The sequence below is a fragment of the Rhinoraja longicauda genome, chromosome 23 (assembly GCF_053455715.1).
Source record: "Rhinoraja longicauda isolate Sanriku21f chromosome 23, sRhiLon1.1, whole genome shotgun sequence".
NCBI classification, from domain to species: Eukaryota; Metazoa; Chordata; class Chondrichthyes; order Rajiformes; family Arhynchobatidae; genus Rhinoraja; species Rhinoraja longicauda.
Window position 1 is genome coordinate 32,319,139 of NC_135975.1, and position 27,580 is coordinate 32,346,718.

At 47.9% G+C, this 27,580-nt stretch overlaps 1 protein-coding gene across 2 annotated transcripts in view; it reads right to left on the bottom strand.

Annotated features, from left to right (window-relative positions):
* Positions 1-14,043: 14,043 nt before the first annotated feature.
* bcat1 (branched chain amino-acid transaminase 1, cytosolic) overlaps positions 14,044-27,580 on the bottom strand; it is a 63,359-nt gene continuing 49,822 nt past the window's right edge. For both annotated transcript variants that reach the window (XM_078420004.1, XM_078420003.1), the window contains 3 exons: positions 26,942-27,082; positions 22,450-22,524; positions 14,044-17,835 (listed from right to left, as the gene is read on the bottom strand). In XM_078420004.1, coding sequence (XP_078276130.1) covers positions 17,794-17,835; positions 22,450-22,524; positions 26,942-27,082 — 258 coding nt within the window. In that variant the 3' untranslated portion in view covers positions 14,044-17,793. The remainder of the gene's footprint in view (positions 17,836-22,449; positions 22,525-26,941; positions 27,083-27,580) is intronic.

Sequence of the window (27,580 nt, forward strand, 5' to 3'; positions counted from 1 at the left end):
GGTGGGGAGGGATGGAGAGAGAGGGAATGGCAGGGTTACTTCAAGTTAGAGAAATCAATATTCATACTGCCATGTTATAAGCTGCCCAAGCAAATTATAAAACCGGGTGTTGATTATGATTCCTGTGATCATCAAAGCAGTCGCAGAGCCAGTTTCCACCGCTGTGTCCCTCAATAAATAAAACACCACAGGTACTGCAGCAGGATCAGGCCAGGAGAAGGTGACGTTTTATCTGCCTGTGTTTTTACAAGTCATCCAATTTTGTCAGATGTGAGTGAGCCAGTGAGGGCCCCTTGTGACAAAAGCAGGAACCACTGGAGGTACTCAGCGCCTTTTACAGTCGTCAGGACTCACTATCGAACTCGCCGACTTTAGTGTAAGAAAATAACTGCAGATGCTGGTACAAATCGAAGGTATTTATTCACAAAATGCTGGAGTAACTCAGCGGGTCAGGCAGCATCTCAGGAGAGAAGGAATGGGCGACGTTTCAGGTCGAGACCCTTCTTCAGACCCAACTTTAGGTAACTCAGCCATAGTTTAGTTTAGAGATACAGCGCGGAAACAGGCCCTTCGGCCCACCGAGTCCGCACCGACCAGCGATCCCGGCACACTAACACTACCCTCCACACACTAGAGACAGTTTTACATTTATACCACGCCAATTAACCTACAAACTTGTACGTCTTTGGAATGTGGGAGGAAACTGAAGATCTCGGAGAAAACCCACGCAGGTCACGGGGAGACTGTATAAACAGAAAAAGGCAGAGATAGATAGATTCTTGATTAGTACAGGGGTTAGAGGTTTTGGGGAGAAGGCAGGAGAATGGGGTTAGGAGGGAGAGATTGATCAGCCATGATTGAATGGCGGGGTAAGCCTGATGGGCCAAGTGGCCTAATTCTACTCCTTTTCCTTATGACCTTATGGCCTTATGACAGCACCCGTAGTCAGGATGGAACCTGGGTCTCAGGTGCAGTAAGGCAGCAAGTCTATCGCTACGCCACCGTGCCAGCCTTATATTAGAAATGGGTGGAAAGGAGTCTAAGATGCTGGTTTACACCGAAGATATAAAAATGCTTACATAACTCAGCGGGTCCATTCTTACCTCCACTTCCCTCCCCTCTACTTTCATCTTGAAGAAGTGTCCCGACCCGAAACATTACCCATCCTTTCTCTCCACAGATGCTGCCTGACTCACTGAGTTATTCCAGCACTTTTGTGTCTTTCTTTTTTTATTGGAACTGGCTTTTTCTACCTGTTATTATTTTAGCTCAATTTTTCTAATTTTTTGTGGCATAGTCTCACCATTGGCAACAAATACTCAAAGATGCCCCAGCTGAAGTTAAATGTCATGTAAGTAATCTTCTCTCATCCTAGTAAAGGCTTTCCCTTTGTTCTATCCATCCTTCCTCCCATTATCTCTGTACCCAAGACAACCTGCTTTCTCTTTTATGTAGAAGGTAGACACGAAATGCTGGAGTAACTCAGCGGGACAGGCAGCATCTCTGGAGAGAAGGAATGGGTGATGTTTCGGGTCGAGACCCTTCTTCAGACTAAAACCTTCTTCAGACCCTTCTTAGTTGTCTGAAGAAGGGCCTCGACCTGAAACATCACCCGTTCCTTTTTCTCCAGAGATGCCGTCTGACCCGCTGAGTTAATCCAGCATTTTGTGTCTGTTTCCATACCCATCCATTCCCTGCATATCCACGTGCCTGTCTAAAAGCCTCTTAAACCCTGCTATAGTATCTGCCTCCATCACTACCTCTGACAACACATTCCAGACACCCACCACTCTAGGGTGGCCAACTGCCCCGTATTAGCCGGGACATCCCGTATATTGGGCTAAATTGGCTTGTCTCGTACTTGTCCCGTATTAGGCCCGGGGGGCACTATAGGTCCGGGCACTGTAGGTCCGGACACTGTAGGACTGGACATTGTAGGCCCGGACACTGTAGGCCTGGACATAGTAGGCCTGGACACAGTAGGCCCGGACACTGTAGGACCGGACACTGTCGGCCTGGACACTGTAGGCCCGGACACTGTAGGCCAGGACACTGTAGGCCCGGGGGCCGCTGTAGGCCTGGACAGTGTGGGCCCGGAGCCCCAGGCGCTGCCTAACGGAGGTTGCATAGCAATCCGCCCCCCGGCCCAGGCGGCCGCCATTGGTGGAGCGGGAGCCACCCGCCACTGGCTGGGTGAGGTCACGCGGGGCGCGGGGCGGTGACGTCACTTTGTCCCTTATTCGAGAGTGAGGAAGTTGGCAACCCTACACCACTCTGTTTGTAAAACACTTGCCCTTTAAACTTTGCCCTTTCGTTTGGAAACAATGCCCTCTAGTCTTTGACATTTCTATCCTGGGAAGAAGATTCTGACTGTCGTCTACCTTATCTATGCTTTTCATAATTTTATAAACTTCTATCAAATCTCTCCTCAACCTCCGACACGCCAAATAAAACAATTCAAGTTTGTCCAATCTTGCCTTATAGCTGATACCCTCTATTCCAAGCATCCTTCTGTAGGAAGGAACTGCAGATGCTGGATTACACCGAAGATAGACACAGAATGCTGGAGTAACTCAGCAGGTCATGCAGCATCACTGGAGAAAACGGATAGGTGACATTTTGGGTCGAGACCCTTCTTCAGATCGTTGTGTTCTATCTATCATCATTCTGGTGAACCTCCTCTGCACTCTTCCCAAAGCCTCCACATCCTTCTTGTAATAGGGTGACCAGAAGTGCGTGCATTACTCCAAATGCGGCCTAACCAACATCCTATAAAGCTGCATCATGACTTAGTTTAGTTTAGTTTGGAGATACAGCGCGGAAACAGGCACTTTCGGCCGACCGGGTCCGCGCCGACCAGCGATCCCCGCACACTAACACTATCCTACACCCACTAGGAACAATTTTTACATTTACCAAGCCGATTAACCTACAAACCTGTACGTCTTTGGAGTGTGGGAGGAAACCGAAGATCTCGGAGAAAACCCACGCAGGTCACGGGGGGAACGTACAAACTCCGTACAGACAGCACCCGTAGTCGGGATCGAACCCGGGTCTCTGGCACTGCCTTCACTGTAAGGCAGCAACTCTACCGCTGCGCCACCCTAGAGTCACCTCCTAAAATGGCGGCACGCACGGGCGCAGCAGCTTTTGGCTCTCTGATATGGTGTTGTTTGATTGTATGTATAGTGAATGTTGTGTGTGTTAGAACCCGTTACCAAGCAAGATACGCCCACGTCTACAGTCAAGTCAAGTCAAATCAATTTTATTTGTATAGCACATTTAAAAACAACCCACGTTGACCAAAGTGCTGTACATCTGATTAGGTACTAAGGAAAAAAATGAAACATACAGTAGCACGCAAACAGTTCACAGCGCCTCCTCAATGAGCCTCAAACGCTAGGGAGTAGAAATAGATTTTGAGCCTGGACTTAAAGGAGTCGATGGAGGGGGCTGTTCTGATGGGGAGAGGGATGCTGTTCCACAGTCTAGGAGCTGCAACCGCAAAAGCGGTCTTGCTAAACATTGGACTGCGGTGCCAGACCGATGTTACGAGCACTTTCCACCGAGCTCATGACATCCCGCAGAACATAGCGAGGCTACCGGGATCTACCTGGATTGCGGCCGTTCCAGGGAGACGGCGCAGGCGGCGTTGTGAGCGCAGGAGGAAGCGCGGTTGTCGAGCGGGCCTACCAGCTCGTCTGAGGAAACAGCCACACAAGCCACTGGTACCGAGCATCTTCCTCTCCAACGCCAGGTCCATCGTCCACAAAACAGACGAACTGGAGCTGCTAATCGCTGGAAACTCCAACATCCGCGACTGTTGTGTGATGATCATAACGGAGACTTGGCTACATCCGCTAATCCCGGACGCAGCAGTACAGCTCGTGGGGCGCTCTATCCACCGGCAGGACAGGAACGGCGACTCTGGTAAGAGCAGAGGAGGGGGTCTGTGTATTTACGTGCACAATGACTGGTGCACTAACAGTAACATCATATACAGCCACTGCTCTCCTGATTTGGAAGCAATGACTGTTAAGTGCAGACCCTTCTATCTGCCGCGTGAGTTCACTATAGTACTCATTACTGCGGTTTACATACCGCCAGATGCTAATGCCAGCATAGCTCTCACCCTGCTGCATGACACTGTAAACAAACAGCAACAGGCTCACCCTGAAGGAGTGCATGTCATTGCTGGGGACATTAATAAAGCTTGCTTAAGGACAGTACTCCCCAAATTTGTGCAGTATGTACAGTGTGCCACCAGAGGGGCAAACACACTGGACCATGTTTATTCCAATTTAAAGCACGCTTACAGAGCATTACCTCTCCCACATCTAGGTCTCTCAGACCACCTTTCACTGCTCCTGATCCCAGCATACATCCCACTCAGGAGGCAAACTAAGACAGACACAAAGGTTATAAGAACCTGGCCATCGGGAGCACTCACAGAGCTTCAGGACTGCTTTGCACGCACAGAATGGACTATATTTGAACACCAGGACCTAGAGGAATATACGGAAACTGTTCTGTCCTATATAAAAAGCTGCACTGATAATATGACTGTTAATAAACACGTCCGGGTATATCCCAACCGCAAACACTGGATGACTAGAGTGGTACAATGTCTTTTGGAAGCACGCTACTCTGCCCTCAAGTCTGGAGACAGAGCACAATACCCGCGGCAAGGGCTGAGCTGAGGAGGGGCATCAAAGCAGCCAAGGAGGACTACAAGAGGAAAATAGAGGACCATCTAACTCAGAACAACCCACGACAGTTGTGGCAGGGTTTACAGCAGATAACCAACTACAAGGGCAAAACATCTGTGATCTCCAGCGGGGATACCTCACTGGCAGAGGAGCTAAATCATTTCTTTGCCCGTTTTGAGACTGCAGTGCCACACACAGCCATCCTGCCCCCACCATCTATCACACCTAACACACTCACCTTACAGGAACACCAAGTGAGACGTGTACTAAAGATGGTGAATCCAAGTAAAGCAGTAGGACCTGATGGAGTACTTGGTAAAGTCCTGAAAGCTTGTGCTGACCAGCTTTCAGAGGTCCTCACAAAGATCTTTAACATCTCCCTGACACAAGCCACCGTCCCATCCTGCTTAAAATCGGCTACTATTATCCCTGTCCCCAAAAAGCCTTCTGTCAGTAGTCTAAATGACTACAGACCAATAGCCCTCACATCTGTTGTGATGAAATGTTTTGAAAAGCTTGTGGCACAACACATCAACGCCATCCTTCCTCCCAGCTTTGACCCTCATCAGTTTGCCTATCGAGCAAACAGATCTACAGAAGACGCCATCAATACTGCCCTCTACACTGCACCGAGCCACCTAGAGAGCCCGGAGCAATGTAAGAATGCTTTTCTATGTAAGAATGCTTTTCATAGACTACAGTTCGACATTCAATACGATCATCCCAGGCATACTAGTGGACAAGCTGTACAATAACCTGGGTTTTCCCCCATCCATCTGCGCCTGGATAAGAGACTTCCTCACAAACCGCCCACAATCTGTTAAGATCGGCCCCCACAGCTCCTCCACCATTACGCTTAGCATTGGCTCCCCGCAGGGCTGTGTGCTGAGCCCCCTCCTCTATGCTCTTGTACACACACGACTGCACTCCTATCCACTCCTCCAATTCTATCATCAAATTTGCAGACGACACAACTGTGGTCGGTCTGATCACTGGAGGGGATGAGTCTGCGTACAGAGACGAGGTCTGTGCTCTGTCCGGATGGTGCGAGGCAAATAATCTAGCATTAAACACTAGCAAGACAAAAGAAATAGTGCTGGACTTCAGGAAACAAAGAGCGGCTTCCACCCCACTTCATATAAATGGGGAGGAAGTGGAGAGGGTCTCCACCTTCAAGTTCCTAGGGACCACCATCTCCCAGGGCCTCACCTGGACTGCAAATACCAAGGCGGTAGTGAAAAAGTCACAGCAGAGACTGCATTTCCTAAGATTACTTCGGAAAAACAGACTGAAGGAGAATCTGCTGGTGACCTTCTACCGCTCCACCATCGAGAGTGTACTGGAATACTGCACCACTGTGTGGTATGCTGGCTGCTCGGCTGTACGCTCCACCATCGAGAGTGTACTGGCATACTGCACCACTGTGTGGTATGCTGGCTGCTCGACTACAGACCAGAAGGCCCCTCCAGAAGGTCATCAGGACAGCAGAGAAAATCATCGGCTGTCCACTACCCTCTCTGAAGAACATCACCAGCTCGCGCTGTCTGAACATGGCCAGAGTCATAATCAAGGACAGCACTCACCCGGGACACGAATTGTTTGTTCTCCTGCCCTCTGGGAGGCGCTAGAGGAGCCTAAGGGCCAGGACAAATCGACTCAAGAACAGTTTCTTTCCCTGGGCAATAAGAACAGTGAACGGAAGGAAGCACATGATTCGGCTACTATCATTTTCAAAAAAGAAACTTTTTTAAAAGAATTTTTAAGTGTTTAACCCCCTCATTATTTATTAGGATTTTAAATCGTTTTTTATATGATACTGGCATTTGTTGTGTTGGTTCGTATGTCTGTGCAATTGTCTCTGCACTGTCGCACTGTTATCAGTTGTAGCATTTCTAATTTCGTTGTACCTTGTGTACAATGACAATAAAGGCATATTATTATTATTATTATTAACTCTCATACCCAATGCCCTGACCTATGTAAGCAAGCATATCACACACCTCTTTACCGCCCTGTCTATTTATGTTGCCACTTTCAGGTAGTTATTTCGGATTTCCAGCAACCTCACGCCCAGCCTACAATGGGCCATTGTGGGCTCCACCTTTCCTGAGTCATCGGTGCCGGCTCTGATTTGTTCTGTCACTTCCCATACCCTTCCTGAATCTCAGTCTGCAGAAGGGACTCGACCCGAAACGTCACCCATTCCTTCTCTCCAGAGATGCTGCCTGTCCCGCTGAGTTACCCCAGCACTTTGTGTCTATTTTCGGTGTAAACCAGCATCTGCAGTTCCTTCCTACACACTCGGTCGGTGGCACGGCGGCACAGCGGTAGAGTTGCTGCCTTACAGCAAATGCAGCGCCGAAGACTTGGGTTCGATCCCGACTACGGGCGCCGTCTGTACGGAGTTTGTACGTTCTCCCCGTGACTTGCGTGGGTTTTCTCCGAGATCTTCGGTTTCCACTCACACTCCAAAGACGTACAGGTTTGTAGGTTAATTAGCTTGGTAAATGTTTAAAAAAATTGTCCCTAGTGGGTGTAGGATAGTGTTAATGTGCGGGGATCGCTGGTCGGCGCGGACCCAGTGGGCTGAAAGGGCCTGTTTCCGTGCTGTATCTCTAAACTAAACTAAACTCCTATGCATTTATTTTAATCTTTTAATCTTCATGGCCCTTTCTAGTCTGCTGCTCATGGTTGATGAATTTCATGGATTCCTGACTTGTAATAGCTGTCAGGTGTAAATTTCCACACTCTATTAAGCAGTTTATTTCTTGGTAACTGATTGCCTGGACAGGCAGTCAGTATTACTTCACTGCCTGCCCATCAGTGTCACACAGGTTCAGACTGAGCATCAAGACAGACTGAACATCAAGACAGCTGAGCCTTCTAGCAGCACCACGCCAACTCTCCTGTCCTTTGCAATTTAGAGGCAGGAAACATGTTCCCAATGTTGGGGGAGTCCTGAACCAGGGGCCACAGTTTAAGAATAAAGGTTAGGCCATTTAGAATGGAGATGAGGAAAAACCTTTTGTTGTGAAGCTGTGGAACTCTCTGCCTCAGAAGGCAGTGGAGGCCAATTCCCTGGATGCTTTCAAGAGAGAGTTAGATAGAGCTCTTAAAGATAGCGGAGTCAGGGGATATGGGGAGAAGGCAGAAACGGGGTACTGATTGTGGATGATCAGCCATGATCATTGTGAATGGCGGTGCTGGCTTGAAGGATGAATGGCCTACTTCTGCACCTATTGTCTATTGTCTATTGTCTTTTGTTTATTAGTACGAGGAGTGATCTTTTCTTAAAGATATAGCATGGAAACAGGCCGTTCGGCCCACACTGACCAGATCACCCGTTCCCACTAGTTCTATGTTATCCCACTTTCTCATCCACTCCCTACACACTCGGGGCAATTTACAGAGGGCCAATTAACCTGCAAACCCGCACGTCTTTGGGATGCGGGAGGAAACCAGAGCGCCCGGAGGAAACCCACGTGGTCACGGGGAGAACGTGCAAACTCCGCACAGACAGCGCCCGTGGTCAGGATCGAACCCTGGTCTCTGGCGCTGTGAGGCAGCAACTCTGCCGCTGCACCACCGTGCAACCCTGTTACATCCAATGGAGACACAAGGAACTGCAGGTGCTGGAATCCTGAGCAAAATACAAAGTGCTGGAGGAACACAGCGAGTCAGGCAGCATCTGTGGAGGGAATGGACAGATGATGTTTCGGGTCGGGACCTTTCTTCAGAGCCCATTGAGTGCATTTGTACGGCGGCATGGTAGCGCAGCGGTAGAGTTGCTGCTTTACAGCGAATGCAGCGCCGGAGACTCAGGTTCGATCCTGACTACGGGTGCTGCACTGTAAGTAGTTTGTACGTTCTCCCCGTGACCTGCGTGGGTTTTCTCCGAGATCTTCGGTTTCCTCCCACACTCCAAAGACGTACAGGTATGTAGGTTAATTGGCTGGGTAAATGTAAAAATTGTCCCTAGTGGGTGTAGGATAGTGTTAATGTACGGGGATCGCTGGGCGGCACGGACTTGGAGGGCCGAAAAGGCCTGTTTCCGGCTGTATATATATATGATGATGATGATGATGAAGGTAAACTGCCCCCTCTGTAATTCAAAAAATAAGGAACTGAGGATGCTGGTTTAGAAAAGAAAGGCACAGAGTGCTGGAGTAACTCAGCAAGTCTGGCAGCATCTCTGGAGAACATACAAGCAGCGCCCACAGTCTGAATTGAACCCGGGTCTCTGGCACCGAAGGGCAGCAACTCTACCACTGCACCACCGTGCTACCCTGACCGCGAAGTGAACTTCAAGTGGTCCATTGCCCTGCGAACATTAAAATCCTGTTGTCTGTTCCTTTTGAGCAAAGTAATTCACTCGGTTGTCCTCTTCCTGTTAATTTTATTGTATTTACAGGCTTGTGAAACTCCTGCAGGTAGGAATATCAGTTTAGTTTAGAGATACAGTGTGGAAACAGGCCCTTCGACCCATCGAGGCCGTGCTGACCCGAGATCACCCCGTACACCAGCACTATCCTACACACTCGGGACAATTTACAGAAGCCAATTAACCTACAATCCTGCAAGTCTTTGGAGTGTGGGAGGAAAGTGAGGCGCCCGGAGAAAACCCACGCGGTCACGGGGAGAACGTACGAACTCCATTCAGACAGCACCAGTGGTATCTCTGGCGTTGTAAGGCAGCAACTCTACTGCTGCGCCACCGTGCCGCCATTTCATTGTTCCATTGTCGGCGTGAGAAATTACCTTCTCCCCACTCTCCTTAATATTCCACAGCAGCACAGCGGGTAGAACCGCTGTCTCACAGTGCCAGAGACCCCGGTTCGATCCCGACCTCGGGTGCTGTCTGTCTGCGTGGAGTTTGCACGTACTCCTCCCTCTGACCGCACGGGGTTTTTCCGGCCGCCCCGCTTTCCTTCCACATCCCAAAGACAGGCGGGTTGATTGGCCTCTGTAAATTGCCACTCGTGTGTAGTTTTAGTTTATGTTTATTATCTTCCCATGTGCCCAGAGTGGATGGGAAAGTGGGATAGCAGAGAACTAGTGTGAACAATGGATGGTTGGCAGTGGACTAAGTGGGCCGAAGGGCCTGTTTCCACGGGGTATCTCTCAATCAATATATTCTGCAGGCCATGGAGTGAAGGTGTTGCCAATGATGACACCACTGAATAGATCCCCACAGAGGTCAGTTAGCCACATCACATACACCGATCAGCCAAAACATTATGACCTGAGGAGCCAAAACATTATGACCACCCGCCTAATATGCTGTTAGTCCTCCGTGTGCAGCCCCATACGCAGCAGGGTGCGATGCACTGTGTATTGTGACACCTTCTTCCCATGACCACCATTAACATTTCCTGTGACTTGTGCCACAGTCGACCTTCTGTCGGTTCGGACCAGACGGGATAGCCTTCGTTGCCCTCGCGCATCGATGAGCCTTGGGCGCCCAACACCGTCTGTCACTGGTTTGTGGTTTGTCCCTCCTCGGACCACTGTCGGTAGATACTCACCACTGCTGACCGGGAGCACCCCACAAGCCTTGCCGTTTCAGAGATACTCTGACCCAGTCATCTGGCCATAACAATTTGGCCCTTGTCAAAGTCGCTCAGATCTTTACTCCTGCCCATTTCTCCTGCATCCAACACATCAACATCAAGAACGGACTGTTCACTTGCTGCCTAATATATCCCACCCCTTGACAGGTGCCGTTGTAACAAGATAATCAATGTTATTCACTTTGCCTGTCAGTGGCTTTGGCTGATCGGTGTAAGTAGCTGACCGACAGGCCGAGCCCTGCGGAACTCTGCTAATCACTGGCTTGATAAGGATAACGGAGTCAGGGGGTATGGGGAGAAGGCAGGAACGGGGTACTGATTGAGAATGATCAGCCATGATCACATTGAATGGCGGTGCTGGCTCGAAGGGCCGAATGGCCTCCTCCTGCACCTATTGTCTATATTCTATATTCTATATTCTATATTCTATATTCTATACCAGTGCAAGGACTAGCAAAACGGGAGGCAAAAATGAATACGTAGTCTGCCATGAAGCCTCAAGGACGAATTATAATGCCTGACAATGCCTTCCGACACTTGTTTCAAAAATATGTCAAACGTAGCAAGCAATTCCTAAGAAAATAAATACAGAAAGGACACTTGTGTGTGGGAGTCTTTGAGTGGGAAGATCTTCATTTCATCAGTTCATCTTCAGCTGGGGCACAAAGTAGGTTGGACAAAGCACTGAACGTTTGCTAGTTTAGTTCAGTTCAGTTTATTGTCACAGGTACAGTGAAAAGCTTTTCATCTGCGTGCCATCCAGTCAGCGGAAAGGCTAATCATAATTACAATTGAGCCGTCCACAGTGTACAGATACGTGATAAAGGGAATAGCGTTTAGTTTAATAACGATAAAGTCCAGTGAAGACCGATTAAAGATAGTCCAAGGGTCTCCAATGAAGTGGATGGTGGGCCAGGCTCGGTGATAGAATGGTTCAGTTGCCTGATAAGAGCTTGGAAGAAACTGTTCCCGAATCTGGAGGTGTCAGTGTGTGGCACGGTGGCTCAGCGGTAGAGTTGCTGCCTCACAGCACCAGAGACTTAGGCTCAATCCTGACCATGGGTGTTGTCTGTACGGAGTTTGTACGTTCTCCCCGTGACCGCGTGGGTTTTCTCCGGGTGCTCCGGTTTCCTCCCACACTCCAAAGACGTACAGGTTTGTAGGTTAATTGGCTTCGGTAAAACATTGTAAATTGTCCCTAGTGTGTGGGACGTGCTAGTGTACGGGGTGATTGTTGGTCGGCATGGACTCGAGGGGCCGAAGGGCCTGTTTCCATGCTGTTTCTCCAAAGTTTAGAGTCTAAAAGTATGGTTTTCAAACTCCAGCATCCCTTGCCTGATGGGAGAAGGGAGAAGAGGGAGTGACCGGGGTGAGACTGGTCCTTGATTATGCTGCTGGCCTTGCCGAGGCAGCGTGAACTGTAGATGGAGTCAATGGAACGGAACAAAACTGCAGATGCTGGTTTAAATCGAAAGTAGACACAAAATGCTGGAGTAATTCAGCGGGTCAGGCAGCATCTCTGGAGAGAAAGAATGGGTGACGTTTCGGGTCGAGACCCTTCTTCAGACTGAAGAAGGGTCTCGACCCGAAACATCACCCATTCCTTCTCTCCAGAGATGCTGCCTGACCCGCTGAGTTACTCCAGCATTTTGTGTCTACTGTCACTGGAAGGGAGGTTTGTTTGCGTGAAGAGTCCAGTCACGTGTCTGAGTGGGAGAGGGATAGGGACGTATAAGTTGCAGGGAATGAAGTAAATATGAACTAGAACTATATACAGCAATTCTTGGCAGAGCAAGTGGTGGGCCGCTGTGTTCCTTTGCCGACATAGGGTTATGGTTGTTCAGGTCAGTTCAAGGCTATTCACCTACTTCCGTAGAAGGCTGAGGAAGTTCGACATGTCCCCAACATCCCTCACCAACTTCTACAGATGAGCATTTTACCGGGATGTATCACAGCGTGGTTTGGGAACAGCTCCATCCAAGATCGCAAGAAATGGTAGCGAATTGTGGACGCAACCCAGACCATCACACAAACCAACCTCCCTTCCACTGACTCCATCTACACCTCACGCTGCCTCGGCAAGGCCAGCAGCATCATCAAGGACGAGTCTCACCCCGGCCACTCCCTCTTCTCCCCTCTCCATCGGGCAAGAGGTACCGAAGTGAGAAAACGCACACCTCTGGGTTCAGGGACAGTTTCTTCCCAGCTGTTATCAGGCAACTGAACCATCCTACCATCACTAGAGATCAGTCTTAAACCACTACCAACCTCATTGGTGACTCTCGGACTATTTTTGATTGGACTTTATTGGCTTTATCTTGCACTAAACATTATTCCCTTATCATGTATCTGCACACTATGACTGGCTCGATTATAATCATGTGTTGCCTTTCCGCTGACTGGTTAACACGCAACAAGAGAAGGCCCGAAAAGTCACCCATTCCTTCTCTCCAGAGATGCTGCCTGTCATGCTGAGTTACTCCAGCATTTTGTGTCTACCTTCAGTCCAAACCAGCATCTCCAATTGTAGCTAATGACCCCCAAATCCAGGCAGCATTGTGGTAAATCTCACCTTTTTGGCCTCCCTTCCCCTCCTAGTTACATCTGTCCTCCATCCTCTCCCCTCCTGACTCACCTTCACCCACCAATCTCTGTCCCCACCCTTCCCTCCTCCTGCCCTCTGCCAGTAATCTTTCCTCTTCCCGCCACCACTCTTCTCTCTTGTGGCGAGGGCTTGCAAGAATGACAGGGAGCTGGAGAAATACTGCACTTCTCTCCTGAAAGTCCATCTTAATTGCTCCATGCCGGGAGATTCCTACTTCTACTTTGACGCCTTGGAATCGATGACGGATGTGGTGACAATCAAGGGAAGACCAATTATTGTGGCCATCTTCAACACACAACCCAATAGGCATGTATGTGCAGGGTCTGAGCTATAGGGAGTGGTTGAGCAGGCTGGGACTCTTATTCCTTGGAGCGTAGGAGGATGAGGGGTGATCTTACTGAGGTGTATAAAATCATGAGAGGAATAGATCGGGTAGACGCACAGAGTCTCTTGCCCAGAGTAGGTGAATCGAGGAACAGAGGACATAGGTTTAAGGTGAAGGGGAAAAGATTTAATAGGAATCTGAAGGGTAGCTTTTTCACACAAAGGGTGGTGGGTGTATGGAACGAGCTGCCGGAGGAAGTAGTTGAGGCAGGGACTATCCCAACGTTTAAGAAACAGTTAGAACGGGACATGGATAGGACAGGTTTGGAGGGATGTGGACCAAACGCAGGCAGGTGGGACCAGTGTAGATGGGACATGTTGGCCGGTGTGGGCAAGTTGGTCCAAAGGGCCTGTTTACGCACTGTATCACTCTGTGACACTGTGACAAAGCTCTCTACCTTTTGCCTCCACAGATGCTGCTGGTCCCACTGAGATCTTCCAGCGTTCTGTTTCTCTGTCTAGTTTGGAGGTACAGCGTGGAGACCGGCCCACCGAGTCCGCTCCGGCCAACGGTCAACCGTACACTAGATCAGTCCGACACGCCAGGGACAATTTACAGAAGCCAATTCACCTACAAGCCTTTCGTGTGTGGGAGGAAACCAGAGCACCCGGAGAAAACCCACACGGTCCCAGGGAGAACATGCACACTCCGTACGGACAAGCACCCGTAGTCAGGATGGAACCCGGGTCTCTGGCGCTGAAAGGCAGCAACTCCACCCCTTCGCCACCGCACATTCATTATTGGAAAAGAATTATATGATGTCTGACTCACACGTTTAAGTGTCGCGTCTTTTATTTATTAAAAATCACAACTGATTTTTAATACAGTACATTTTTAGAACAAAATCTGAGTATTGAAGACAGTACAAAAATGTAAAAGGATTCCAACACAAGTACTTTATTGAGCTAATCTTGAGGGTGTAGGTGTAAACAACAATAGATCTCACACAACAGCCCTGCACTGTTCCACACCACACAACGTACAAGCACGGTGTAGGATCTCCAAGAACTCACCAGGGCCACAAGGTCTTGTTCCTTGTAAGCACCGGTCCTTGAAAGGTCTGTACCGCTCGTTATCACCTAGCCCACAGCCAACAATGCACCATTGTGGGCTCCACCTTTCCTTGATCACCGGTTACGTTTTTGCATATCTTTCATTCACTTGTTCTATTATCTCTCGACATCACCGTCTATACCTCTCGTTTCCCTTTCCCCTGACTCCCAGTCGCGACCTGAAGCGTCACCTATTCCTATTCTCCAGAGACGCTGTCTGACCCGCTGAGTTACTCCAGCTTTTTGCGTCTATCTTCGGTTTAAGCCAGCATCTGCAGTTCCTTCCTACGCATCTTAAGACAGAACGTGCAGGGAGAAAAACAGAACAGGCCCTTCAGCCCACAATGTCTAATATGATGACAAGACCAACTCGATCTTAGAGTCACAGAGTGATACGGCGTGGAAACAGGCCCTGCTTGCCTACACCAGCCAACATGGCCCATCTACACTAGTCCCACCTGCCTGCGTCTGGCCCATATCCCTCTAAACCTGTCCTATCCATGTATCTGTCCAAATGTTTCTTAAACGTTGCAATAGCATCTGCTTATCTGCCTGCACATAACCCATGTCCCGCCATTCCCTGCGCATTCATGAGCTTATCTAAAAGTCTCTGTCGTATCTGCCTCGACCACCACGCCGGGCAATGTGTTCCAGGCCCCCACCACCCTCTGTTTGGAAAACACACCCCTGCGGTCTCTGGCACTGCGAGCTTCGCCAACGTGCCTGTTGTACAAAGTCCTTGGAGTCTGAACCAACACTACAACTCGCCCTGCATCTGAGCTCCATTTGCCTGCCCGCTTCAAAATGCCTACCTTAAAACCAACCTCTTGACATGCATGCAATCCAATCCAGGCTATGAGTGGCTCCGATCACTGCTATGCCTGTACAGTTCAATCCCATTGTGCAACAACTCAGTGCCGTGTGTGTGAGGAGTGGTAACATGAGCTACACTGTAGGGTCAGTGTGCCCATTTAACCATCCCACTGAAGACTGCAGATGCTGGCATCTTGGGCAAAATGCAACAGAAGTGCTAGCGGAACTCTAGAGGGTCGGGCGGCATCTGTGGAGGGAAATAGGGCAGGCGACGTTCCTTGATCCCCTGTCTGAAGAAGGGATCTGACCTAAAACATTGCCCTCGCCGGATGCTGCTTGACCCGCTGCGTACCTCCAGCACTGCAGAGTATTTCAGAACATGCACCAGTGCAGCACAGGAACAGGCCCTTCGGCCCACAACGTCTGTGCTGAACATGATGCCATGAACATCTCTTATCTACCCGCACATGTACCTCCGCATCCAAACATCCATGTAACTCCGTCTCCAAAAGTCTCTTAAACACACTATCGTATCTGTCACCACCACCCCTGGTAGTGTGGTCCATGTACCCGCCACCCTCTGTGGAAAAAACATATCCCGCAAATTCCCTTTAAACTTTGCCATTCTCACCTTAAAGCTATTTATTGAAAGAATTGTGGAGGAAGAATCTAATATATTTGTTCTATTCATACACGTTCTATAACCCGTTCGTACTTCAAATTCAAGCATGTCTTTCTAAGTCATCATCTTCACAATGTAGGAAAGCAATAGAGAAGAAATACATCACAGGAACAGATATCATTAATATGTCCTCTTTTAAATCTCAACACCATGATGCATCTTGCATGTATTTAACAGTACAGGTCCACCACCGATTTGCCAACGCACTTGGCTCCAGAGCTTCGCCGGATTAGATTATCCGTTTTGGCCGAACCAACAGAGGTCACGGCCAGAGTCGGCCTCGGAGGTCGGAGATGGGAAGGGATGGGATGGGAAGGGTGGTCACGGTGGCGCAGCGGTAGAGTTGCTGCCTTACAGCGAATGCAGCGCCGGAGACTCAGGTTCGATCCTGACTACGGGCGCCGTCTGTACGGAGTTTGTACGTTCTCCCCGTGACCTGCGTGGGTTTTCTCCGAGATCTTCGGTTTCCTCCCACACTCCAAAGACGTACAGGTTTGTAGGTTAATTGACTGGGTAAAAATTGTCCCCAGTGTGTGTAGGATAGTGTTAATGTGCGGGGATCGCTGGGCGGCGCAGACTCGGTGGGCCGAAGGGCCTGTTTCCACACTGTATCTCTAAATCTAAATCTAAATCTGCCGATTCCGGCCGGGCCGGAGTTCCAGAGCTCCGGCCGCAGACGGCAAATCCGACCCGCCGATAGATCCACGGAAGTCTGGATGAGGTCGAGATCGGCCGCCCCACCTGGCCTGGGCACCACATTTCCGGGGGGACATCTGTGGGGGGGGGGGGGGGGGGGGATTTTTAAGCGCGCTCTCATAACTTTGTCAGGATTTAAGGAGGTGCCGGACCACCAGTTGCTGGAAAGTCGGTGGTGAACCTGTATCAGAAATTTACCAAAGGCTGTATATAAATTATCAAATGGTCACATAATGTCACACGAGTCTTAGTTTGGCACACAGCTTGTAGAAATCTACTATTTGGCATGTTCAACTGGTATAGTTTTACTTTTTGAAACACATTGAAGGCACCACAATTTACTAATACAGTACTTCTTCCTCGCTGTTTACACACTACTAAACAGTCCACTAAAGGCTAAGGATACACTCCCAGTCCTCCAACCTACCTCTTTGCAGGCCCTTGCACTTTAAAAGAAATTGCATTTTCTCTGCAGTTGTAACACTACACTTCGCAGGCTGGTATTTCTTTTCTTTGCACTGCCTGTAGTACTTGCTTATGGCTTGATTGTACACGAGGATGGTATAATTTGACTGGGTAGCACACAAAACTGCATCGCGGTGCACACCACAGTAGCAAAGCAATACCAATACTTTCTGAGGAAGGTAGGATTTTACAAGCATAGACTATGTAGTGTCGACCTTTACCTACAGCATATTACCTAGGTTGAGGAAACTATCAAACTTTGAAGGGTTCACTAACCCCATTTAATAAAGGGTTGTCCACAAATGTATGCTTTGTAGTATTGCTGTCTACATAGGGAGTCACTAACCCCAATTAATAAAGACTTGAACACAAATGTATTCTTTGTACTATTGCTATCTACATAGGGAGTCACTAACCCCAATTAATAAAGACTTGCACACATAGGTATGCTTTGTAGTATTGCTGTCCCTGGATATGGGGAACACTACTAGGTGACAACATGTCTTACGTCAGGAGGTAGCACCACACACAGTCACTATACGGGAGACGTGTAAATAGAGATGTTCGGCAGAACCAAACAGAGACCTAAGGGGAGGTAGTGCCTGCGGCCTCTGCTGCCGGACACAAACCTACTGGCATCCAACACAATTGGAAATCAGGTTTATATTACAAGATGATTTGTGCTTTATTCTACTGCTGGCAAAGGGCCAGAGAACCGTCGCTCCGCGCCCCATGCCGTTGAAGAGGAGTCGGTGTTACTTTGAGACATTGCACTCGCTCGACTGCCCGGACGGCTCGCGATGAGGGCACCCAGCTTCATGCCACCTGGTAGGTCCAGTCACTCGCTTTACGGCCGTACTGTCAAAGATATGTACATCCGATTAACACGAGGGCGTAGGTTAAAGCAGTGCACAAGCATCAAGTCTCACGTCTTACCAATGGGGTAATCATCAACATACCACCTCTCCGTAATTCCTCTACACTAAATCCTCGTTATTACAGGTCTCTTCATGATGGATTTTGGTTGGAGCACACTGTCTGTTCAAGAACACAGGCTGCTAGTTAGTTACACTGCGGAGGCTATTGGAATTGACAAGGTATTTGCATTGACAAGGATTTGGAATTGTCAAAGTATTTGCATTGACAAGGCATTGGAATTGACAAGGTATTTGCATTGACAAGGATTTGGAATTGTCAAAGTATTTGCATTGACAAGGCGTTGGAATTGACAAGGCGTCGGAATTGACAAGGTATTTGCATTGACAAGGCATTGGAATTGACAAGGCATTGGCATTGACAAGGCATTGGCATTGACAAGGCATTGGCATTGACAAGGCATTGGAATTGACAAGGCATTGACATTGACAAGGCATTGGAATTGACAAGGCATTGGAATTGACAAGGCATTGGAATTGACAAGGCATTGGCATTGACAAGGCATTGACATTGACAAGGCACATTGACATTGACAAGGCATTGGAATTGACAAGGTATTGGAATTGACAAGCGATCGCTCCAATCGACACTTAACTCCATTAAACAATGTAACAAACAGCCTTTAGTATGTTTAGCTTGCAGAAATAAAAACACATTTTTAGCCGTCAAAAGCACTTTGTATTTGAACGCAACCCATTGTTTCACAGAGTGACCGCCGGGTGGTTGGAGCAGGTCCCACACTCTACTATTGTGGATAATCGTCAATAATGGACACAATACCCCCCCCCCCAAGGTCCGTTATAACGAGGGTTTATTGTATTGTGCAACATGTCGACGTTTTCCTATCTTGTGAATTTCTGTCCCCACATCTATTTGCTTCCACCAATGTTATCTTCAATGGTTCAATGGTTCTTTATTGTCGCGTATGTACAGCACAGTGACATTCTTTCACATAACCACAAATGTACAGTCACCACAGTTTTGGCTTCCCTCTGGAAGGCGACTCCGGACTGACAAAGCAGCCACAGCCGGACATAAAAACAGCTTTTTTTTCCACGAGCAGTAGCTCTACTCAACAACCAAAAGTCTGTAGCCTCCTTTTGCTCTGGTATTTTATTTCATTCACAGGTTTAAAATATGTTTTATTCTTAATGTTTTAATGTTTTATGCTTTATTCTTAATTGTTTACTGTATGTTTGTGTTGTTACTTGCGAGCGGAGCACCAAGGCACATTCTTTGTATGTATACATACTTGGCCAATAAACCTATTCAATTCAATTCAATTCAATTTAAAATGGATCAAAACAGAAAACACAAATAGTCCAAAGTCCTCCTCTTATTCAGGTGTATAAAATCATGAGGGGAATAAGACAGGGTGAATGCACAGAATTTTTACCCAGAGTAGAGGAATCAAAAACCAGTGGACATAGATTTTATAGCGAGAGGATTTGAGTATAGGAGCAAGGAGGTCCTACTGCAGTTATACAGGGCCCCGGTGAGACCGCACCTGGAGTATTGTGTGCAGTTTTGGTCTCCTAACTTGAGGAAGGAAATTCTTGCTATTGAGGGAGTGTAGCGTAGGTTCACCAGGTTAATTCTCGGGATGGCGGGACTAACATATGATGAAAGAGTGGATCGACTGGGCTTATATTCACTGGAATTTAGGAGGATGGGATGGAATCTTATAGAAACATATAAAATTCTTAAGGGATTAGACAGGCTAAATGCAGGAAAAGTGTTCCCGATGTTGGACAAGTCCAGAACCAGGGACACAATTTAAGAATAAGGGATAGGCTATTTAGGACTGAGATGAGGAAAAACTGTTTCACCCAGAGAGTTGTGAATCTGTGGAATTCTCCGTCACAGAAGGCAATGGAGGCCAATTCACTGAATGTATTCAAGAGAGAGTTAGATATAGATCTTAGGGCTAACAAAATCAAGAGATGTGGGGAGAAAGCAGGAACGGAGGACTGATTTTGGATGATCAGCCACGATCATATTGAATGGCAGTGCTGGCTCGAAGGGCCGAATGGCCTACTCATGCACCTATTTTCTATGTTTCGAAGGTGGGAAGGGAAAGATTTACTAGGAATCTGAGGGACACCTTGTTCTCACAGAGAGTGGTGGGTATATGGAATGAGATGCCAGAGGAGTTGAGACGGGTACTATAACAGCTTTTAAAAGACATTTGGACAGGAACAGTTCTCTAACTTCAAGTAACCCTTGCTTTCTCTCTCTCTTTGTACATCCCCCACCCTAGTAATCCGGCTAGTTCCACTGCCCTCCTGATTACATTTTACTGTGTTGTATGCCTTGTTGTCACCTTGCCCTCAGCCAACAGTGAACCAGTGGACACTTAAGAAGTATAAGAAAATAACTGCAGATGCTGGTATAAATCAAAGGTATTTATTGACAAAATGCTGGAGTAACTCAGCAGGTCAGGCAGCATCTCGGGAGAGAAGGAATGGGCGACGTTTCGGTCGAGACCCTTCTTCAGACTGATGTCAGGGAGGCGGGACAAAGGAAGGATATAGGTGGAGACAGGAAGATAAATCACAGAGGGGGAGCAGCGAGAGAGGATGTTGCTAAACACTCGTCGAAGAGAGGAGGAGAACTTCTTCAAAGTGGACATACCTTGAGAAATCGCTACCTGTTGCTCCACTGCGATTTCGCCCATTCCTTCTCTCCCGAGATGCTGCCTGACCTGCTGAGTTACTCCAGCATTTTGTGAATAAATACCTCATTGTATACTAAGAAAATAACTGCAGATGCTGGTACAAATCGATTTATTCACAAAATGCTGGAGTAACTCAGCAGGTCAGGCAGCATCTCGGGAGAGAAGGAATGGGTGACGTTTCGGGTCGAGACCCTTCTTCAGACTGATGTCAGGGGGGCAGGACAAAGGAAGGATATAGGTGGAGTCAGGAAGATAAAGGGAGATCTGGGAAGGGGGAGGGGAAGGGAGGGACAGAGGAACTATCTAAAGTTGGAGAAATCGACGTTCATACCACTGGGCTGCAAACTGCCCAGGCGAAATATGAGGTGCTGTTCCTCCAATTTCCGGTGGGCCTCACTGTGGCACTGGAGGAGGCCCATGACAGAAAGGTCAGACTGGGAATGGGAGGGTGAGTTAAAGTGCTCGGCCACCGGGAGATCAGTTTGGTTAATGCGGACCGAGCGCAGGTGTTGAGCGAAGCGATCGCCGAGCCTGCGCTTGGTTTCGCCGATGTAAATAAGTTGACATCTAGAGCAGCGGATGCAATAGATGTGGTTGGAGGAGGTGCAGGTGAACCTTTGTGACTGGGAATGGGAGGGTGAGTGGTTGTATACTTCCTTGATCAACTTCTGCTTTAATCTGTTCTTTTCACACCTTACATGTTCTTTATACCCTTCCATATCTCGGTTCCCTCTCCCCTGACTCTCAGTCTGAAGAAGGGTCTCGACCGGAAACATCACCCATTCCTTCTCTCCAGAGATGCTGCCTGACCTGCTGAGTTACTCCAGCAAATTGTATCTATCAACAGTTTAGAAATAGCGGGCAAATGGGACTGGTGTGGATAGGGCATCCTGGGGTACATGGACAAGGTGGGCCGAAGGGCCCGTTTCTGAGATGAATGACTGAGAAGAATCCAGGGGTATGGGGAGAAGGCAGGAACGGGGTACTAATTGTGGATGATCAGCCATGATCACATTGAATGGCGGTGCTGGCTCGAAGGCTGAATTGTCTGTGTATCTATGTATCTATGAGAAACAGCTTTACTGAGAAATCATCTCGAGACACTGTGATGTTGAGAGAAAGAAGATCATTTTGAGAGATTAATTTTGCATTGGGTTTAATGTTCTGAATTATATTTAAGTGCCTTAATTAACTTTTTTTAATTTCAATTTTTATGAGTTTTTAAGCATCTCTGAATGTCAGAGATCTCAATGCTTGTAAGATGTTGCACAGCTGTCACAGCTGGCAGAGCTCTGCCCTGGGTTTTGCCAGATGTTGGGGGGTGTTATGGGGTGCACTTCAGTATTGCACCAGAGTTACTCTGGTTGAAGGGTTACTTCAAGAAATCCTTTCATCCCCTCTCTCTCCATCCCTCCAGCACCCAAGTCGATGTACTAGCTTCAAAGTCATCTTGTTGACTTTCACTGCCTGTAACTCATTTTCTCCTAGCCCACAGAGCTAACAATGGTAGACACAAAAGGCTGGAGTAACTCAGTGGGTCAGCCAGCATCTCAGGAGAGAAGGAAAGGGTGACCTTTCGGGTCAAGACCCTTCTTCAGGCTAACAATGGCCTGTTTCCTTTATCATCGTTACTTTTCTGCATATCTTTCATTCATTTGTTCTATATCTCTCTATACCCCCATTTATATCCCTCGTTTCCCTCTCCCCTGACTCTCAGTATGAAGAAGGGTCTCGACCCGAAACGTCACCCATTCCTTCTCTCCAGAGATGCTGCCTGTCCCACTGAGTTACTCCAGCATTTTGTGACTAACTTCGGTTTAAACCAGCATCTGCAGTTCATTCCTACACTTCACACTCACCTGAATATCAGCAAGGCTACCCACAAGCTGTTTTGCCAACTTATGTCCGTTTTCCAAGACTGGAATTTGCAAGTTCTGGAATAAGAGAATAAAAAGTTTGTGAAACCATAGCACAGACATGTACAACCTTTGTTGGGAGTTAAGACTCATTCAGCACACAAACAGTTTCGGCCCACCGAGTTTGTGCCGATCATCAACTACTCATCTATATACTAAAACTCTCGTTTGTTTGTTTGTTTGTTTGTTCCTGAATTACAGCCAAAATGGTACACGATAGCGCGACAATTTTAGGCCCACCTTACTCACCGTCGTCCCTATGGTGCTAATGGAAGAAGTTTCATTGAAGTTATTCACACTTTAAAGTTTAAATCTATCTCCTAGGGAGGTAGGGGGAGAGGGAGGAAGAGGAGGAGGGGGGGGGGAGAGGGTGCTGTACCAATGCAGGAGAGGTTTGGGACCAACGGGTCCACTTGGTCTAGTCTACACTAATCCTAGTTCGCCTTGGATCCCATGCAATCTAACCTTCTAGACAGCCTGCCATGCGGAACCTTATCAAATGCCTTGTTGAAGTCCATGTAGACAATGACTACAGCTTTGTCCTTATCAACCTTTTGCTTGTGTTGCCACATTCAGGGAGCTGTGCATTTGGTACTCCAATATCCCTCCGTAAATCCAAGCTGTTAAGGATCATTCCTCTAATTGTATATTTTGCCCTTGGATTTGACCTCTCAAAGTGCAACACCTCGCTCGGATTAAACTCCAAACGGCTCATTTCCGTAGCTGATCTACACCTTGACAGCCTTCCTCACAGTTCACGCCCCGACCAATCTTGATGTCATAGAAACATAGAAAATAGGGGCAGGAGGAGTCCATTTGGCCCTTCGAGCCAGCACCGCCATTCACTGTGATCATCCACAATCAACCTGTGCCTGCCTTCTCCCCATATCCCTTGATTCCGGTAGCCCCTAGAGCTCTGTCTAACTCTCTTTTAAATTCATCCAGTGAATTGGCCTCTACTGCCTTCTGTGGCAGAGAATTCCACACATTCACAACTCTCTGGGTGAAAAAGCCACCTGCCAACTCACTAACTAACCCGTTTATGCTTACGTCCAAGACAGTTATGTATATTTATATCGCAAACAGCAGAGGTCCCAGCACAGATCCCTGTGGAATTCCTCTGGTCATAGACCACCAGCCTGAATATTCTCCCTCCACCACAAGGCTCAGTAAGGCAGTTCCAAATCCATACAACCAATTTATTGAAGGGTCCCGACCCGAAACGTCACCTATTCTTTTTCTCCAGAGATGCTACCTGATCCGCTGAGTTGCTCCAGCATTTTGTGTCTATCTTTGGTGTAAACCAGAAACTGTAGTTCCTTCTTGCACACGTCTTACACGACCAATTTACTGTCCGGTACAAGCAAGTAATGTCCTGGTTTTAAAATTCTCATCTTGCTTTCAGTTCCCTTCATGAGATCCTTGTTCTCTCTGAACCTCATCTCCTCTCTCTGACCTCCTCCTGCACATAGACCTTCTCGAGTATCTGTACTTTCCTCAATCATTCCACAATGGTAGTTGGTTCATCCTTGGTGACCTTATCTTCAGCTACCAATCTCCAGAATTCCCTTCCTAACCCACTGCCCCTTCTCTCTTGCTTTAAGTCACTCTCGACCATCTTTCTCACTGGCATTTTGCTTTGTGAAAGGCCATACCGGGGCACATGCCATTGTTGCTGATGTCAATGCAGGGGATTACCCCTTTATCTGTTCAGGCATTTTCCATTAGTCGAATCTCTGGGGAAACACAGAGAGGAAACCAGAGGCACTTTGTTGCACCCTTGAAAAACCCCACAAAGGAATCAACTGGAAAGGACCCGCCAGCTTTGAACTGTTGGAACTGAAATCAGTTGTTTAAGCACTGATGCAATTTAACAGCAAACGTTGCCACCATTCTGTAAAGGCCTGTCCCACTTAGGCAATTTCGTAGCAGATCGCCGAAATTTTCTTTTATCCTACGACAACGACCACGACAATGCCCCTGGCTAAGAGATTACACCGTCTTCGGAAACATCGCGAAATTCCCACGCTTATCAATGCTTCTCCGGCGTCCTAATTTTCGCTGAAATCACTGACAAGTCTGTACTTACTTGAGAGTTTTAAAATATAACATCTTGCCCGGGTTACTTGAAAACCGAGCTTCACAGTAACAAGGCATAAACTGGATTGACTTCCAGTTTACGAATTGCAGTATTAAGAAATTTAATTTTAAACGTGGTTAAATTGATTTTTGTGCGGAGTGTGGGCATTATTTGAAAATGTACGGGAGATGCTTATCAGGTTTCTGGGTTGCATATCTGGGTTGGGAACCTGCTTTACAAGTAATCGCTGATGGCCATAAACATCGCGAAATTCCCACGCTTACCTGACCATCAAACTGTCGTCTCCAATCTACCTGTCAAATGTCCTGACGGTAAATAAATTGGGTAAACACAAGTATTTTATGGTATCTTCAAATGACTTTACTTGATTTAATATTACGTGCTTCTAAATGCATCTGCGACAACCTAGCAAACCTGGGGACAGCGTGCGACAGCGCCCGCAATAAGCAACGATACCTGGCGACAAGCCAGCTGTCGCCAAGAAATTTCTATCCGGTAAATTTCTCAGCGACGCGCCGAGATCCACCACAATTCTTTGAAGACTCCTCACGATCATGCCCGCGACACCCCGGCGAACTGTCAGCCACAGCGTAGTCGCAGGCAGTCGCCTTAAAATCACCTAAGTGGGACAGGCCCTTAATGTAGATCTGCTACTGCTTTGAGGCAAGCACTGGCTCCATTTTGCGCCATTTTGTAGAGAGGCACTATCACCATTTTGTAGGTGGGCACTGCTGCCATTTTGTAGGTGGGCACTGTCAAAATTTTGTAGGTGGGCACTATCTCCATGTTGTAGGTGGGCATTGCTGCCATTTTGTTGGTGGGCACTTTCACCATTTTGTAGGTGGGCACTATCTCTATTTTGTAGGTGGGCACTGCTGCTATTTTGTAGGTGGGCACTGCTGCTATTTTGTAGGTGGGCATTGCTGTCATTTTGTAGGTGGGCACTGCTGTCATTTTGTAGGTGGGCACTGCTGTCATTTTGTAGGTGGGCACTGCTGACATTTTGTTGGTGGGCACTTTCACCATTTTGTAGGTGGGCACTATCTCTATTTTGTAGGTGGGCACTGCTGCTATTTTGTTGGTGGGCACTTTCACCATTTTATAGGAGGGCACTATCTCTATTTTGTAGGTGGGCACTATTTCCATTTTGTAGGTGGGCATTGCTGACATTTTGTAGATGGGCACTGCTGACATTTTGTAGGTGGGCACTGCTGACATTTTGTAGGTGGGCATTGCTGACATTTTGTAGATGGGCACTGCTGACATTTTGTAGGTGGGCACTGCTGACATTTTGTAGGTGGGCACTGCTGACATTTTGTAGGTGGGCACTGCTGACATTTTGTAGATGGGCACTGCTGACATTTTGTAGGTGGGCACTATCTCATTTTGTAGGTGGGCACTATCTCATTTTGTAGGTGGGCACTATCTCATTTTGTAGGTGGGCACTATCTAAATTTTGTAGGTGGGCACTATCTAAATTTTGTAGGTGGGCACTATCTAAATTTTGTAGGTGGGCACTATCTAAATTTTGTAGGTGGGCACTATCTAAATTTTGTAGGTGGGCACAATCTACAAAATGGAGCTAGTGCCCACCTACAAAGTGGATTATGTATCGGCAGATGACATCAGGTTGACTTGGCATCATGTTCGGCACAAACATTGTGGGCCGAAGGGCCCGTTCCTGTGCGGTATGTTCATTGTGGGCCGAAGGGCCCGTTCCTGTGCGGTATGTTCATTGTGGGCCGAAGGGCCCGTTCCTGTGCGGTATGTTCATTGTGGGCCGAAGGGCCCGTTCCTGTGCGGTATGTTCATTGTGGGCCGAAGGGCCCGTTCCTGTGCGGTATGTTCATTGTGGGCCGAAGGGCCCGTTCCTGTGCGGTATGTTCATTGTGGGCTCCACCTTTCCTTGATCATCTTTGCTGGCATTGATTTGTTTTTTTCCATTCCTTTCATTCTTTTGTCCTCTGTACCTTTTCATACCTCTAGTTTCCCTCTGCCCAGACTCTCAGTCTGAAGAAGGGTCTCGACCCGAAACGTCCACCATTCCTTCTCTCCAGAGATGCTGCCTGTCCCGCTGAGTTACTCCAGCATTTTGTGTCTGTCTTCGATTAAAGCTAGCATCCGCAGTTCTTTCCTACACATGTTCTTAAAGATGTTAGACACAAAAAGCAGGAGTAACTCAGCAGTTCTTTCCTACACCTCTTAGAGATGTTGCCTGACCCACTGAGTTACTCCAGCACTTTATGCCTTTTTTGGTAAGACAGCAACTGCAGTTCCGTGTGTCCAGTTGAAGGTAGCTTCTCATTACAAAGTACCAATATTCGGTGTCCTTACCTCTCCCTTGTACAAGATCCGACCCACCGGACATACGACACAGGCCGTTCCCGATCCGAACAGTTCCTTGACCCGGTTTTCCTTCAGACCTTTGACCAGCTGGGCCATCGTCACTGGGCGCTCTTCAACTTTGAACTTCTTCTTCTCATTCCCAAAGGGAAAGACCACACACAAAATATAATCAGTACCAGTTCATATCAGCAATATCTATCAACGATAAGCTTGGTACACGTGTCAGCACCGCTGTGGGCCTGAAACGGCATTGCCCACATTTCAATCATTTATAACTATGATAAGTGAGGTTGCCAATGACACCACAGTAGATGGCATCACACACAGTTACCATGCATTGCAGCATGATCTTGACCAGCCAAGTGAATGGGCTGAGGAATGGCTTTTATTCACAAAATGCTGGAGTAACTCAGCAGGTCAGGCAGCATCTCAGGAGAGAAGGAATGGGCGACGTTTCGGGTCGAGACCCTTCTTCAGACTGATGTCAGGGGGGCGGGACAAAGGAAGGATATAGGTGGAGACAGGAAGATAGAGGGAGATCCGGGAAGGGGGAGGGGAAGAGAGGGACAGAGGAACTATCTATAGTTGGAGAAGTCAATGTTCATACTGATGGGCTGCAAGCTGCCC